Source organism: Polyodon spathula, unplaced genomic scaffold (assembly GCF_017654505.1).
Source record: "Polyodon spathula isolate WHYD16114869_AA unplaced genomic scaffold, ASM1765450v1 scaffolds_796, whole genome shotgun sequence".
Classification (NCBI taxonomy): domain Eukaryota; kingdom Metazoa; phylum Chordata; class Actinopteri; order Acipenseriformes; family Polyodontidae; genus Polyodon; species Polyodon spathula.
The window spans coordinates 257,457-275,010 of NW_024472283.1; the positions used below are offsets into that span (position 1 = coordinate 257,457).

At 47.1% G+C, this 17,554-nt stretch overlaps 1 protein-coding gene across 1 annotated transcript in view; it reads left to right on the forward strand.

The window, feature by feature from the left end:
• The first annotated feature begins 407 nt into the window (after positions 1-407).
• Positions 408-17,554, forward strand: part of itga5 (integrin, alpha 5 (fibronectin receptor, alpha polypeptide)) — a 36,214-nt gene continuing 19,067 nt past the window's right edge. Inside the window, exons 1-6 of the mRNA XM_041241583.1 lie at positions 408-830; positions 12,103-12,233; positions 15,733-15,833; positions 16,020-16,143; positions 16,413-16,474; positions 17,258-17,303. Of these exons, the coding sequence (XP_041097517.1) occupies positions 568-830; positions 12,103-12,233; positions 15,733-15,833; positions 16,020-16,143; positions 16,413-16,474; positions 17,258-17,303 (727 nt within the window). The 5' untranslated portion in view covers positions 408-567. The remainder of the gene's footprint in view (positions 831-12,102; positions 12,234-15,732; positions 15,834-16,019; positions 16,144-16,412; positions 16,475-17,257; positions 17,304-17,554) is intronic.

A 17,554-nucleotide genomic window follows, 5' to 3' on the forward strand; every position in this document is an offset into this window, starting at 1 on the left:
GACCGAGTCCTCGTTAATGGAAACGGGGCGACTCGGTTTTAATTGAGCGACTGAATTTTTTGTGTAATGAAGCACAGTGAAACATTGCAAAGAACAGCGAGGTATGGTAAAGCATAGTAATAGACATGGCCACCCTGGGTAAGCTATGGGAAATGCAAACAGAAAAAGAGAAACTTTTTACAAGGCAAGCGTGTTTAAAAAAGTCATTTTAAACCAATAATTAAAAAAAAAATAACAATCCATTCATATACAAACAATATCTAAAACACACAGACACAGAATGATTTATTAATAACAAAGCTACATACTTGCCTCGTATTTTTTATTTGTGAATTAGAAAGTTCAAGCCCCTCCTATTTTTCGGGGGTCCCCACCCCTCTCTGTCTGTGCTCCAGTACTAGAAGTGGGAGAGAGAGAGAGAGAGTTGGATGAGATTTTGGGAGTCAGTCAGTTAGTAAGTGCTTGACCGGGGAAGGAATGAAACACTTTTAGTGAGAGAGGGACTTCGCAAGCTTTACTGTGCGCGTCTATTTGTGGTGTATACACATAACTTTCAATACGTTATCAATGGCCAGCACTGGATTATTAAACAGAGCGGCTGGGGAGCCCCCTCGCAGCCCGCAGCTTTGTGAAAGTGTTGCAAAGTTGGTTTCCTTCATGAACTCGTCTCTGCCCGGTGTGTTGTTAGTGCCGCTGGCCGCCCTGCTGCTGTTCTTCGCACCGCTGTGCGCTGGGCTTAACCTGGACGCGGAGACACCGTCGCTCTTCAGCGGAGCTAACGGCAGCTACTTCGGCTTTTCTGTGGAGTTTTATCTCCCGGGCTCCTCCAGGTCAGTGTCTCGTTTGGGGGTTTCTGTTTGCTTTTCAGATGCGTGCGGTTTAAAGCTGCCTTTCTTTTATTTTGGAGAGACCGTGGGGGGGACGGAGAGAATGAGATCTGGGAGTTTGGTAGAGAGGGTAATTGATCCCCCCCCCCTCCTCTCATGTGTTTAGTGTGTGATTTGCACATTGTCGAGAACAAGACGCATCGAAAATACCTTTTTTCTTTTTTTTGTTCTGTTTGTGTATTTCCGGCATTAAAGGCATTGTTTATAGCCCTGATCCCCATAGCTTCACATCATTTATTTGTACGCAGAGTTAAAAATCTTCATTTTATGCGTCTCTATTTTTTGTAATATATAATTACACGTTCTCACTTTAAATCCGATTGATTGTCAACGTGTAGCCTAAAGACACATCGGGTCATTTTGAAACAATATAGTTTCTCAAAAGCTGTTAACTTTTTTTTTTTTACGCATTTATCACATTTACTAATTTGACTCCTCCCCTTTTTTTCATTATTCTCCACTTTATCATTCATTATATTTTACATGAAAATTTGAATTGTCCATATTTAAACAAACGGGGTATTGTCTTGAACACAAGTCTTAAAGGGGCCGCGACCCTTCAAAATATAGTCGGCCGACTATTCATTTACCTTTTGCGTGCCTGTTTAAAATGATACCAAAACTGACCAGTCCAATAATGTAGTTGTTTGGTTTGGTAAAGAATAGCCGAGTATTGCACAATAGAAACAGATAGCAAGACCTCTTGCTGTCGCTCTTTTAAGCATTAGCTTTCTACCACCATCTCATTTATTCGTGAATGTAGGATATGTGGGGAGTCTAAAACAGATTCCATGTGTTCCAAGTGATAGTGGGCAGGTTACATTGCGCACCCATTCAACAGGTCAGGTCTGTGTTGAAGTGATGGTTCATCTTTTGGTCCTGTTGATGTGGTTCGTTTTCATGTTCTTTACTGCTCACTACTTTGCAACTGCTGTCTCAGTGATGGCTAAGCCAGGACGTCCCGGTCCTGGGGACCCCCTGTGTCTGCTGCTTCTAATTTCAACCTGAGCTTTCAATCACTTAACTAAATGCTGCATTGAGCTCATAATCTGAGTTCATTTCATTTGTTTTCAGCTCTTAAACAGTTGCAGAGTTCAAGTTGGCTGTAACTTTTTAAAAGTAACTTCAACTCTGCAGCCTTTTAGGAGTTGAGGACGATTAAAAGGGTCTAAATTAAGTACATTGATTAGTTCAATTAAGGGTTTAGTTCAGTAATTGAGAGCTCGACTCTGTGCCACTCCACTAGTTAATCTCTGCACGAGCCATACCTGGTATTGAAAGTGCATTAATTGCACCCTGACTCAGAATTACCCCCGGGGGAATTGGTCCCTGTGCTCTGGTTTGGGTTCGAGCACTCAAGGAAGATATACAGCAGTGATTAAGTACCATACCGCTTGATGCTACTAAACCACCTCCTGCATATGGAGCCACTAAAACGTCAATTCAGATCCACTGCCTTTTCATAGCTGCTGTGAATAGACCCCACTCACTATTGTTTGAGCACACAATGGCAAGAACGTCACTTAACTCAGATTCCTTCTTCAAGTGTGTGTGTTTTTTTTTAAAGATTTGCAAGCGAGTGAGTTGCAATTGGTCTCTTGCTTTCCCCCTGTGTGTGAAGTCGCTGGAAAGATGGGGCGAGACAGGCAGAGCCCACTTGCACAATACCTCTGCAACTTCCTTTTATTCTGCACAGCCCTGCTTTGCAGCTGAGCAGCACTGGTACAGAGTTCCAGCTGGCAATGAGACTCCCACTGCCGAGCGTGATTCCAGAGCCTTCGTCCTGTCAAGCAGCGCCAGAGCACGCTGCCTGCGCTTGGTGGCTTTAAATGAAGCTCAAAAAAAAAAAAAAAAAAAAAAAAAAAGAAATCAATGGGTTGAAATAAGACTCCCATTGCATAGCTCCATTCCCTGGTTTCCTTACGAGTTAAGTGATAACACACCTGAGCTTCTTACCTGTACACACTGTGGCTAATCAATCAAAACCTGGAATGGGTGAAAATGCTATGCAATAGGAGTCTTATTTCCATCCCTGTGGTGACGTAACCCCCGACCTCCCCAACCAAAAGGCTTCCATTTCCACCAGCTGTTTAAAGGTAAACTGAAGTTTAGCTGCTGAACTCATCCAGATCCCAGCTGACTTGAGAGAGAGAGAGAGCGAGGGAGGGAGGGAGGCTGTGTCTGGGCGTCCGCTGTAGGGTACCTACTGTTGCAGTGCGGTGTGCAGGGAGTCGACTGGCTTTCTGTCTCCAATGTCAATTCAGATTCCTTTCGAGGGAATTTTTTTTTAATCCAGAAAGCACACAGAGGAATCAATCCTCTTTGTTTATGGCTATCCAGACTCTCCCGCTCTTGACTTATTTGACATTTTGGTTCACATGACTTCCAGACAGGTGTTGCCTGGGTAGACGTGCTTTCGATCCAGTGCATTGCTGTTATTTATCAATCTGCACGGATGCCCCTGGCCTGTGCCGAGCCTGGCAGCTTGCCGGCTTCCCTGGGTCTCCCCTCGATTCGTCTCTGTGACTCATGGCACGGATTCAGCAGGCTTGTTCCTAACCATGCTGGCAGACACTCGTGAGTCGTGAGCAGGAATGGAAATGAGAAGCGGTCCAGTGTGAGCTCCAGACAAACACCAGCTTGCAGCCAAGGCACGGGGGTTAATTTAAGAGCAAGTCTCATCAAGTGTTGTTTTAATAGCCAAGTACTGGAGGCCAGCACCTCTCGGAACGATCGCGAGGAGCACCATCAAATAGCAAGAGGAATGTGAACCTGGAAAGGGTCAAAGTGCTGTGGGAGAGTCTCGTGTAGGTGAAACCATGAACCGCTATCCCTGTGGAAGATGTAGTAAAGCAGACACCAGAAAGCTAGCATTATTAACTGGTCATGACTGTGGAACACTGCATTTTCAAATACTTCAGCAGGAGACACAAGCACACCCCTCTCCTCTCTGTGGCTTATCAGAGTGGAGCAGGGGGAGGCTAGCAAGGAGATAAAGAGCTTGTTTACAGCTCTGTACTCTGTGCAATCAGCCCTGACCTGGTTATACAGCAGGACACACTCAAACTCATTCAAGACCGCAGAGCCTGCACATGCATTACATGCACACACATTACTTTCCAGTAGTTTATAAGTTCAGCTGAGCGGTTATGAAGTATTTGGCAGCTTATTCACAAATTTAGATGTTTTAAATAGGGTTTGTTTGTGAATGTGGTGCAGGTTTACAGGTAGCAGCAGTGGTGAGTGCGTGTCGGTTAGTCTCGCCAAGCGACACGGGGGCAAGGCTGAGCAGCTGACGTTAACCAAGCCAATAAAGTCCTTGTTTTTCTTTTCGGATGAAGTTAGGAGTGCGTGGCAGACGTAACCCTGAAAGAATGCGACACAAACTTAGTTATGTTTTTAGCCATTAAGATGAAGTGGAACTGAGAAATGCACACCCTGCACACTTTTTGTGAATAAGTGTCGGGGATGACAAAGGCAAGTTCTCATTTTAAAATAAATAATTATATATATGGAAGTGATTCAAGCTGGAGCTATGGAATTTAACAGAAACATCAATAAAACGGTGTGTATTTTTAAACCCTGAATGTGCTGGCCGGGTGATCTAGCTCTTTCCACAGGCCTGTCTGGACAATGGGAGTCATTGTGCGAGGCCTGAGTCACGTCTGATCCAGGAGGCTGCTCCGCTCCCTGCCGGGCCCAGCTGCTCGCTTTGGACCCTGGGCTGTGATCTCCGCTCAGCCTGCTGATTTATCAGTCTCCGAGACGCTCCGGAGAGCCTCCCCACCAGCCCCCACGCTAGGGAGAGCGCGCAGCTTACTGTGACACGGGGAGTGTTTCCCTAAACCGTTGCAAAGATCAGTGTAGAGCTTATACCAGAGGAGTCCAATGCTGGCTCTTCCACACTCCTGTTCAGAACCCTGTTCTAAATTGATTAATTAAACCAACCTCCAGACCCTGAAGTAGCTCATGGTATCATTCTGTTAAACCCGGCGTGGACTGGCCCCCCAGGACTGGGATTGGACCCCCCTGGTTCAGACAGTAGTGTGTGTGCTGTGCAAGGTCATCTATTCCATGCTTATTTAGAGTCATATACACACACATCTTGTGCACATGTAGCCTCATCTACATTCATGTTGTAAGGCATCATAAAAAGGTATGTTCGTCATTGAATTGGTATTTCTAAGTTTAGCTCAATTGAGCGGTTTATTTTTTTTTTTTTTTTAGGTTTGGATGAGAATGATCTCAGACTGACAGCACCACTGTTTGTACTCCATTTTCTAAATGCTCATTTTAAATCTGCATTGCTTTCCTGTACGCAGTTGTTTCTTTGTGTACAGTTTCAGGTTGCTCAGGGGCTGTACAGTTTCTGTGCATTATGTGTTGACCCCTTTGCATTTGAAGATTGATTTTTACATCAATCCTCAACTAAACTCTCCTCAATCTCCTGGCCTCCTATAGATGCTGCAGGATGCATTCGGCTACAATCTGACACTTGGTTTTAAATAAATGCTTGTAACCTTTCTGGTTCAGTGCAGTTGAGAGATTGTGCCCCCTCTGCCTGCGCGTGCCCTGCTCTAGTCCGTTGTGTAGAAGCCTGCGAATCTCCTGCTCTGCCCTGTGATGCTGGCTCAGCGTTGGCCGTGGATATATTAACACATCACTACAGCTGTTCACAGGCTGTCGCAAAACCCATTATCGCTTCACTCTTAACATTGTAGTGTCACTCTGGGTGACAGGAATAGATTGCCCCTTTGAAACCTGACCCCTGGGCTGTATACTGCTGAAAGCACGGGCAGAGTGTGTGTGTGTATGCTGGGACTCTGGATTGACGTGCACTTCACAGCTCAGACTTGTTTAACTTGATGGAAATAAGACTCCCATTGCATAGCAGTTTCCATTCCTGGTTTTACTGTGAGTTTAACAAGACGCTTGTTACCTAGACACTGCGGCCAATCAAGCTTGTATTAAAACCCGGGATGGTGGGGAAGCTGCTATGCAACAGGAGTCTTATTTCCATCCCTGCACCCACGTTTAGACCGTTTTGACTAGAAGTCTTTTGCAGTGTAGACTGCCCCAGCACGTTTGCTTCCTGTGTTACAGTTAACAGGGTCCCACCTGATCGTTCATGAGCTTCCCATTGGGAACTATGTAGAGCCAGGTTTTGGGGGGGACCATTATCTGTAACGCAGCAATCAGGTTTATAGTGCAGTGGAAGAATTAACGATTTAAAAAACCCACCAAGTTAAAACAGGAAGTCTGGCAATCTGCAATGAGAAGCATACAGATTTAAAGTGCAAGCTTGTTTTCTTAAGCTGAAGTAAGATGCCTCTAGCACAGAGCTGCTTGCTGATCCAACTCTTCCTTGTGGGCTGCCAAGCTGTTCCCCAAGTCTGGGATATGTAGAGAGAGCTTGCTTCACTCTTTCAGCTGCCCTGTGTTCTGAATATTCTCGGTGCGTGCCAAGCAAAATACAGAGGGAATGCTAGACTGTGTCAGGTAAATTATTCCTTTGTACAACCAGTGGCCTCCCTTGTTAGCACAGATACCATTACAAGCTGCGCTGAGCTTGCTCTTTTAAGGCTGTGTCATTTTTTGCCAGTTTCTTTTTCCTGTTTTCATTCGGTTCGCTTTAGTTTTAAGTGTTTCCTAATTCCAGACTGGGAAGTAGCTGTGTGTTTGGCTCGGGAGGATTCCCGAAGCAGGCTTGTGCAACACATGTTTGCTTCCCTCGTATCAGAAGTATACCAAAGGCCTGCTGACTCGCACGTCCGCTTTCGTTGACTCTCCCTGGCTCGGGGAAGTGTGCCGCTGCCGCTGCCACATGTGTGATTTGTAGACCAGGGCTGGAAATAAGGCTCCCGTTTTGCACAGCAGTTTTGATCCATCCCTAGAGTCACTCCTTGAGCTTGAGTTACCAATACACTGGAGCGAATCTCTTATTAAAACCTGGCTTAGGTGAAAGAGAGGCTCTTTTTCTCTTTGCAGCCTCTCTCTGCTCTGTGGTGGCGGGTCAGAGAGAGAGAGGCTCTTTCCTTTATAACCAAGGAACAGTAGTGAAAATACGCAGTAATGTTGAGTGCTATTCTGTCATGTTGAGGAATGTTCAGTCTGCCTGTTTTAAAGCCCCTCTCGTGTGTTTAGTGGGACCTGGCGAGCACGGCTGGCCGGGTGATGCAGTGTATTTTCCTGGCTGGGAGAGGGGTGAGTGAGTCAAGCTCAGCCCCTGCCAGTGACTGCACAGAGGAGAGAGTGCTGGCGGCTCTCTGGGGCAGGACTGGGACTGGGAGCGGTGCGGGGGCTCGGCAACACACACCCATAGCAGGGTACAGGCTGTGATTCTGGGACTTTTGTAGAAAGTTGATGTATCTAGGGCGTCTCTCGTTATAACAGAATAGTTTTGCACAATTGGAGCCTCAAACTGCAGGAGATAGCCTCTTCGATTACAGTAAGAGACTCCAGTGCGTTTCACACACTCCTACCCCAAGCTTTTCCTTTCCAGACTTGTTTTGAATTGTGTTTTCAGCGGTGCCTGTTTGTTCCTGGCTTGCTCGGCCAGCCCAACTCCAGTCGGTTAACCCTGCTGATAAGATCACTGCCCTGCAGGCTGAGATTACAACTCCAGGCTCTTTCAGGACTCTGTTCTCCAGTCCGCGCTCACGCTAGGCTGCACTTAGTCTCTTGGCACGGCCACTCAGCGGGGACAGCTGGACTAATTACCCTGGCCCTGTTTCCCAAACTATTATACACACACACACACAAATCAAAGAGCTTCGCCCGCAAAGTATCCCAGTTTGACTCTGTCCCAGTCCTTGGTTCAGGAAATGCTTTCTTCCTTAATGAACCACTGCTCTCTAATTACTGCTTCATTCGGTATCTGTCTGGATTTTCATTCAAGGGACCGGATGTGCATTCCAGCAGAAAGACACCCAACTCTACTGGTTTGTCTCGACAGAACTTGGGGTGTTTTTGGCTCAGTGGGGTGGGGGTCAGGCAGCTATAAATCGCCTCCCTGGATGCAGCTTCAGTGCTATTGGGTTAGGATTTCAAAGATTAAACTCGGATTCCTCCAGCACTGTGACGAGTATCTGAATATTCTCAGTGCAGAAATGACCATGTCTACCTTTAAGTAATTTGATGGATTATTTTGTTACTGTAATGGCGACTTGTTTCAGTTCATTAAAAAAAAAACAGAATTATTAGAGAATACCCAGTCATGAGAAGCACATGTTCACCCCTTACACTTGGTTTAATCTGCAGCAAGCCTTAACCCCCCATATCTGAATAAATGAGCCGTTCAGACTGTGGCCTTTGATATAGTTGAACCATGAAGCACGTACCAAGACCGCTATGCAAGGGGAAACTGGAAAGCAATTCTCTTTATATGCAAAACCATCCTTTGCAATCATTTAGTTTTTATAGTGTTGGGTTTTGTCAATGTTGGTGTTTTTTTTTTTTTTTAAATGTTGCAATAAACAAAATCTGGGATGATTATTCTCAGTAATAAGCGTTCTAGTGGTTTTTAGAGCCGGGATGCAGGAGTTTATGGGTGGAAACTCACTCGGTGAACATGAACACCTGATCATTAAGAGCTTTGAATCCTGAGGGACACGGAGACTTCTCTCCATGACCTCACTCAACCAGCAGTAACACCTCCCAGCAGTGCTTGGCAGCTTAGAGATGGAAGGACATGTTTCGTTGTTGTTGGGGCCGTAACTACATAGTTTTAGTTTCTGCGAATTACAACCAGAAAACACAACACACAAAAAAAAGATAAACTGGGCATGAGGTTTGGAAATCTGTATTGCTTTACTGAAAACAACTTTTATTATTGTTACTTGTAACTGCAGCAAAGGAAACATTTGCAATGCCTTTTCTTCTTTGAGTTTAATTGTGAACATCATCTTTTGGTCTGTAGTACAAATGAGCTTGCAGTGCATCTAATTCAATACACGGGGGGGGGGGGGAGGCTGCATCCCAGTCTCCCGTACTTAATTAGGAGGTCTAATTGTTGTGAACAGACCCTGGGGATTTGGGGAGAGATGCGAGCTTCAATCCCAAAATAAACAAAATCCCATTTAAATGTTAATTTCACTTTATTTACTCTTCGGAGCTCTCTTATCCTGTGATCCGTCCTGAGTGTTCAATCACGTTAGGGGGGAGAAGCTGCTTGCTGATTTAAAGATTGCTAATGCCAAAGGCAGGATGCACTTGTCTGTGGAGTGTGGCTGGCTGGCGGCTGGTTCTCTGTGACTGGATCCTCAGTGCTCTGGGATTAAGAGCAAAGCATTTGTATTTTGTTTTTTGAAAGCTTTGGGGAAGAGAATGGTCCCAGTAAAGAGCTGCATACCCTTGGAAAAGTCTGTTTTACCATGCTGCTGCTGCTTCTATACATTTGCCATATCTACCCTGATCTGCCACGTTTTTACCGTCACTGGGATCCTGTAAGACCTGGCTTGACAAAGTTGAGATTGATTCACTACCAGGACCTGGATGAGCTGAATAGCCTCCTCCTCGTTGGTGCATTTTCTGATGCTGTGAAATTCTTTTAGATGTAGTAAAAGCAGGAATGGATCAAAGTGCTGTGCAACAGGAGTCTTCTTTCCACTCCTGGTGAAGGACATTTCAAGCAGTGTTTTGAATGTCTGAGTTTGTCCCATCGCTAGTTAAGGAAAGTCCAGTGGATTTGCAGACGTGGATTTTTACTATAGAGCATGGCGGTGTAAACGTGAATCGGATTGAAGTGAGACTCTCAAGCCTGGATGAACGGCACTCGCTGGCTTGTTAAATGGAGACGCTCCAGTTAGTTTTCCATGGCGGAGTCTCAGACTGGGGAGGGGAGTTGGCTGCGGGGACAGGAAATGACCTCACCTCAGCTGTAATTGCATTGGCCTGGCTGGGCGGCAGTGTTGCCTGCTCAGGGCAATCTATTTTTTTTTTTAAAAGGTATTTAATTTTAGAGGATTTTTTCTATGTGAAGCTTTTTTTTTTCTAAGATTTATTCTTATTGTGAGAATCCTTCCTTTACAAAGATGGCGGATGCTCTGAGTGACATCATGCCTGTCGGCATGGCGACAACCTCTGATCTCTGTAGAATGTCTCCAGGCTATATTTACTTTAACTGGCACAACATTTTGTTGAGGGGCACAGGTGGAGCCCTAGTACTTGTTGCAGAGAAAGTAATTTAGCAAGAATCTACTGTAACCTGATTTGCATCAGTTATCTGCTTTCGTGAATTCAGTAGATACTGAACATTTCACACAGCTGATTTTGTGTGGTTTTAGGGTTAGAAAAACAGGAACTCACCTTTTTTTTAATTCTAAAAATACCTTTCTTCTCTCGACCAATTTCTACCATCGCTGTAAAGATAAATTTCATGAAGTTTAAGGAACAAGGATATCTTGACCGCAGTTCTCACCACAGTGGTCACCGCGCCAGTGCTTCTGTTTCAGCTGCAGGGTCATGTACTGTCACTGGCAAAATTTCAAACCCACACACCCCTCCAAGTTCCACACAGTTCCACGCTGTGAAAGCTGCACCGCGCTCTCGACTAACCACACCGCTTCCCTCCCTCCCAGCCCCTTACCTCTATATCCCAGTGCCTTGGCTGTATAATCAGCTTGCTGCAGTTCGCTAGCTGGGCCACCAATTTTTAGGTTTGTAAATTTACGTCTAAAAGATTAAATGTTTAAACCTTGCTAATGGTAGGTAATGATTTTCGGGGGGGGGGTCTCAGACTGGGGAGGGAAGTTGGCTGTGCAGCAGTCAGTTAACTGCAACTCTCAGTCTGGGCTGCAGTGGGATTGGAGCAGCCCCTGTCTGTTCTGTTTCAAAGTGATTCTGTGATTGCTCCTGTGAGGCTGCAGTTTTAAATGTTTAAAGAGAGCGCTGATTGAAATCCACTCTCCCTGTGGATAGAGGCTTGTAGCCGTTACCTCACTTTCAAATAATTATACCGTTACCCGTCTGTGAGGGGGGTGCGTATGTGAGACGGGATACCCGCACGGTTTCCTGCCTCGTGCTCTCAGCTGTTGCATGGGAGTCTGGGGAGGAGGTCGAATGCCTTGCTGTGTACGTGTGTCTCTGTAAAATCATAGGAAGATGAATCACTGGTCTGCAATAGAGCACAATACAGCTTCCTCTTTATTTAACTGTCGCTGGGATGGAAACAATACTGGAATCTGTGAAAGGCCCTTGTGCAGGAAAATACAGGACTTGTATCAATTTATAGTCGACATGCCCGCCTAACCATGAATTCACAAAAGGTATGAATTCTCCACTCCGTGTATAACAGGGAGCACTGCGCTGCTTGTATTTCAAGCTGTTTCTGTTTCTCGGGCTGAAGGAAATATGCAGCATGTAGAACACCCCTCCCCCTCCACACCTCCTCCCCTTTATAGTACAATATAAAAAGCACATGCTAGATCGCTGGTGGAGCTGTGACTGCTTTTTCTGGGGGGTGTGTTCTAAACCCCCGCCACCACGGCCCGCTCTCCCACGCGGTATTGGTTTTCGGCTGTTTGCCTCGGTAACGTCCCGGGCTGACTGGCTAGTGAGCGCTGCCGGTCTCTGTGGGACGGGGAGCAGCGGAGAGTAAACACCATTTGGATTGAGCTCTGAGCTGATTGGGTTTGTGTGGGTCGCTGTTCTCTACAGAGTCTCAGGAAAGCAGCTGCTTCTTTGCTCATTCCACTCTGAATGGTAAAGCAGCCCGATCAACACCAGCGACCCTCCACCTGATTTTCTGTGGAGAGCTCGATCTCGGTTCGTTTAATCAGTTCATGCAGCCCTACTCGCTATCTGAGTTCCACATTAAAAAACTGAAACGTGCATTTTAATGTGGGGCCCTTAAAGGAAAATGCAAATGAGCCTCTGCAATTTACAACATACTGTCTCGACAGGGGATTTTAGAAAAATAAAAAATTATCAAACTGGGAAATATCAGGGCAGCGCTGTCTTTGAATTTTATTTTTTTTTCCTTTTTCACCCCTGGAACTACGAATGGTATTCGGACCCCTTGTTTTGTGGAATCGATTCCCAGCACGTTGCCCAGCTTGGTGCTGGAATCGGATTGTGGTTTTAATGGGATTGAAGTGCACACGGGTTCAGAAGCACCGATTTCCCTCCTGAGCCCCCGTTGAACCTGCTGTGTAGATGAAAGGGCCCGTTCGTTATGCATGGACTAAACTTTGCCGTGTCATTTCTTCTGTTGCAGTGTCAGTGTTCTGATTGGTGCACCCAAAGCCAACACCAGCCAACCAAACATCACAGAGGGCGGAGCTGTGTACTACTGCCCCTGGGCCCACGACCAATCAGATTGCAGGATCATAGAGTTCGACACCAAAGGTAAAGTTTTAAACATTTTAAAATGGGTTTAACCCTTTGGGGTGAAATGAAACGGAATTCCCAGTAAGAGTACTGGCAGGACCTCATGAAGGCTTGCGATCCTGCTTTGCTGGGATCCCACATCCTGGAAGCAGTCTGGCCTCAGCAACACGATGATGATCATGATGATGATTATTGGTGACTTGGCAGATGCTTTTCTTCAGAGCGACTTCTTCGAGACGAGGGGGGTGTGAACTATGCATCACAACTGCTGCTGCGGCAGACTCGTTAACGACAGGACATCAGTGTTATGTCTTGCATTCCTTCAGGGCTGGGTTCCTTGAGAAAAAAATAAATCATTGCAACATGTGGAGGGTTAGCGCAACTCCCCAGCCGGGATCACGGAGCGCTTTGTGTGTTTACACAGGAATCTGTTCAGTTTTCCAGTCAGACTGGTAGAACACGAGATTTGCAGAGGGGACAAATTGGAGTGAGCGTGGGCCGGGGGTCGGGGGTCACGCAGAGAGAAACGGCCTGGCCGCGCAGCACGCTGACAGAAATGAGTTTGTTTTGGCTTTGTGTTTCTGTGGACTGGCAGAGGAATGGGGGGGGTGTATTTATTTTATTTCTGCATGCGTTCGTTTTGGATCAGTGTGGCGAGCGGATTAAATCCATTGTGCTAAAAGCTTTTACTGTGAATACAAACACCTGGGAAAACTACAGAGACTGTAGATATCCTTCACGGGCAACAGTGATAAATAGAAGTTAAAAGACTTTTCTGCAAGGTAGCAGTGAAGTAGACGGGCGTTCTGTGTGCTTCACTTGGTTCCTTTACGCAGTGGTTGTACCCTAGTACTGTGAAGTTATGGGTAATATTTTTTGACAACTGCTAAAATTGCCTGCATCGCAGTTTTAATTGTGTTGCACATTGATAGGAATAGCGATGCTGTAATTACACAGTACAAAATGTGTGTTTGTTTGCTTGTGTGTCCCTGAGCGTGCTTGCGTGTGTGTGTGTCTCTGTCTAACCCATCAGAGCAGACCTCCAGCTGTGTCGAAGTGACACCTTTCTCTAGTGTTTCAACTAACCCTCCACCCCCCCCAAATTTAAAGATGTTATTCACTGACTCACCCCCCCGCCGCCTTACCGGTGCCCCTGGAGTGTGTCTGAGGAGCAGATTCTCTTTGAAACCCCCCCCCCCCCCCCCCGCATGTGGGTGGGTGTGTGTGGGGGGGTGACAAATGGCTAAACGCAGGCAGTATCCCTGTGCCCTGCAGAGTGGAGGGGGAGGAGGTCGCGGGGGGGAGTAGAATTTGGGAAAAAAGGTTCTTTGTGTTCCTCGGAGAGAGGGGGGCGTTTTGAGTTATCACATCAGGAACTCCTGTTTAATCAGGGAGGGGGTTTAACAGGGGAGTGGGAGGCAGGCGGGAGGCGACCCTGTCTGTCTGAGCAGTTACTTCACTGGGAGTTTTTAATTAGTCTTGTTTAGTGTAACCCAGCCCAGCTGACAGGCTTTGTGATGGGACACAGAACGCCGCTGATCCTAGGGCTTAAAAAAAAAAAAGTGTGATTATATATATATATAGTATCTTCATAAAAATCAAGTTTAGGGTTAAAAAAACAAATCAAAAAGCCCATGCTTTGCAGGCGTTTCAGACAAAGCCTGCATGGAGAGACATCTCTGGTTACCTTGGGCTACATGGAATAACAGGATTGCTGATAAATTGCGAAGCTGCTGCAGTTTGCTGGGTGCAGATCTTCAAATCAGACGCAAGCTTCTCATCGGAGACAGGAACCCTGCCATGCAGACACACCGAGCGATCTTATCCAAGTGACAGAGCAGATCCAGGCTTCCTTCAAGCAGACGCAGGCCTGCGATGGGAACTCATAGTGGCAATGCAAGGCCACGTACACACACTCGCTCCTCTGCTTCTCTTGCTGTTGTCTGCTCCAGTAGATCTGTCCATCGCATCAGACAGTTATCCCCCGGTCCTCATCCTGTTCATGTCGAACGCTGGCTCTTGTGTAGCAGAGCTCTGTACTCCTGCAAAGGGCAGCTCTGAATACCAACACATGGTCGTACAAAAAGACCAAACTGAATCCCAGCGGAGAGGCAAGTAGTGATGTAATAACTCTGTCGAAAGCTTTGGGCAAAAACATTCTTTCCTTCTATTGAAAATAAAGTGTCTGTTTATACAAATGCACCCGCTCTGTCCCTGCTGCTCTCGCCACTGTTCTGCCGTGCCTGGGTAGCGCTGTGCTGCTGTCTGTGTCCAGTCCGCTCCCTGAAGCTCAGATAGGCTCCTGATTTAGGGAGAATTTCCTGTGTGCTCGGGAGCAACTCCATTAAAGCCTTCTGGGCTGTTAAACAGGCTGTGGGGAGGGATAAATTAGGGAGGTCTTTTAACTGCGATCAGTGCTTTGTGGGGGGTGGAGAGCACGGGAGGTATTGGAGTGTGATTTAAAGGGACACCAGCGCTTCGGCCTGTCTGATACAGAGCGGCTGCTGCACTGGGATTGTGTTCAAATGACTGATGGGTGGACGAAACACTAACAGGCTGCTGTCTGTCTTGGATTATATTGAAGGTATAAAAAAAAATATATAGGTAAGGTAATAAATATGCCTGTGAAAGGTGCTACTGAATTTAGTGAGACGCTGGGGGATTTCTACTACTGGTTAAAACTGAGCATGAATCGGGATGGAAGAGAAACTCTTAATAGCAGTTGGATCCATTCCGGGTTTTATGCTCATTAGCTCATTCTAATGGCTCCTCCTTGCACCTGTAGTTTTTTTTATTGATGTGATTTCTCAGATGTGACTTTCTCACGCTGTGATGAAGTGCGATCGGTTCGGAAGAGACTAACCAGGGTCCTGAGAATTCACAGTCCTGACACCTAGTCGTTTTAAATAACATTCCTACCGCTGAAGTTCTGAAATGCAGGACTCGGGGAGCAGGGCTACTGCGAGTTTCAAACCTTCCTCCACAACGACTTCCCGTATCAAGCAATGCAAACAGAAAGACCCACGAGTTTCAGCTCCCTGGAGTATTGAGTGAATTTCAATATGATCTCCTGATCTGTCAGTCCTGGTGGCTGAAGGTGAATGGAGGCTGGAGCAGTGATCTGCCCTGCAGGCCTCTCTTGCACAGGTCACCAGTCCCTCACAATGAGAGTGATGCTTGTGGACAGGCTGGGAGCTCGGGGGTTGCTTCTCTCTTCCAGAGCGCAGTTGCCGTTATCCAGCCCAGTTCTGATTGCTATCTGGTTTCCTGTTTTACTGATTGTGTTACGAAGCAGATGGGTGCCGATTTTCCTTTAGGCTAGGGGTCACCAGGGGTCAGGGTGTGAGCACGGAACCTAAAACTTCAGCCCAGTTGACAAAGGTGTCTTCCCTCCCTTCCAATATCATTTAAGATGTCCTGGCTTTGTCTACTGGGCTGCTTTTTGTTTTGTATCCTTTTCACAGCTTCTCGTATTTCCTTGGCAGTAGAGTTAATGCCTGATCTCCTCTCTCCACAGGGGACCGATCCACAGTCATCGTCAACGCCACGGAACAGGCGGAGTTCAAATCCAATCAGTGGTTTGGAGCAACTGTGCGCTCCCATAACAACACTGTACTGGTAAGAGAGGCTGGCACTGGAGCCGAGCGAGGCAGGCAGGCAGTAGGGTCTAGTGGGTAGAGCTGAGGAGGGGCTGGGAGGGAGGGAGGCGGTGACTGGGAGGGTGGTCTAGTGGGTAGAGCTGAATAACGGGGAGGTTTTGTTTTGAGGGCTCTGTTGAATTACCCTGCCCCTGTGCCTCCGCAGGCCTGCGCCCCGCACTATCACTGGAGGACCCAGAAGGACGAGGCTGGCTCCGACGCCACGGGGACCTGCTTCCTGTCGGTCGGTAACTTCACAAAGTTTGTGGAGTACGCGCCCTGCCGCTCGGGTGAGTATCCCGGGACTGGTACAGTGAAATGCATTCCTGCTACAGTCCTGGAAATGAGTCCTGTTGCATAGCAGTGTCACCTGCTCCAGGTTTTACCACCAGCTTGAATAGCCACAGTGTGTCTAGGTAACAAGCTCAGGTGGGTCTTGTTAAACTCCTGGTGAAACCTGGAATGGATCAAACTGCTATGCAATGGGAGCCTTATTTCCATCTTTGTGGTACCCGTGGTGTTCTGTATCTAACCCTAACTAACCTTTCTGTGTTCTCAGATCTGAACGGTTCAGGGGGTCAGGGATACTGCCAGGGTGGTTTCAGTGCTGACTTCACAAAGGTGAGAGTCTCTAACCAGGTCCTAACGTACTTCATCAATTCATTACAGCCATTAAACCTGCCCTGGACAGAAGAGCTGCACAGACAGATTATTCCATTGTCTAGATGGAGATCTTCACCGGGGAGGGTCGTGGGAGTCGATCAGGCTGATTCACCCTTCAGAGTGACAGGAGTGAAGCAGCAGCAGCTGCTGGGGTCTGTGTGGATCGCTGCCCTCCACAGAGGCTCAGAGAAGCAGCCATCATCACAAACCCAAGCAGCTGTTTCTTCCCTCGTTTAACTCTGAAGGGTGAATCAGCCTGATCGACAGCAGTGACCCTCACCCTGATTTCTGCGGAGAGCTTGATCCGAATAATTGGTTCCTGCAGCACTGCTTGGCAGGACTGGAGTGTCTCAGCAAGCACAATTCACCCTGTCTGAACTTCTCTGTGAAGCCAGCAGCCCAGCAAGATGTGATCGTCCTTCTCTCTGGCAGCTTCCTCCAGGGAGATCAAACCTGACCACTCAGGAGCTGCTGGAGAGCGCTGAGCTTTTAGAGAGGTGCGCTGAATGGATAGGCCAGCATAGGAGTGCCCCGAGCAACAGCATAGTGCAACGCCCCCCCCCCCTCCAAAATCAGCGGGGTTCTGGGGAGCACCGTCGCAGAGATCTGCTAGCTAACCGGGCTTTCCAATCTTGCAACTGCTGCTCTGGCCTGGATCCAAGCAGCCTATAAATGCGATCCAGTGCAGAAAACTGTGATAGATAGTGTCTCTAATGTGTATGTGTGTGTCCTGTGTTGCAGAGGGGGAGGGTTGTCCTTGGCGGACCAGGAAGTTTCTTCTGGCAAGGTAAGGCATCCTGTGGAGGAGATCTGTGGAAACCAGACTGTTGTCTATCTGGCACTGAACCTTCAGATCCAGTGGCAATACAGTCTGTTCCTGTTTGCTGCTAACCCAGTGTGAGAGAGAGAGAGTGCTTTGTGTGAGCACTTTCTGTAGCCAAGTGGTTCTGCCACCCAGAGTGTAAAACATAAAAATAGCCCATTGCATCATAACAGGGATGGTAATAAGACTCCTATTGCATAGCAGTTTCGCTAGTT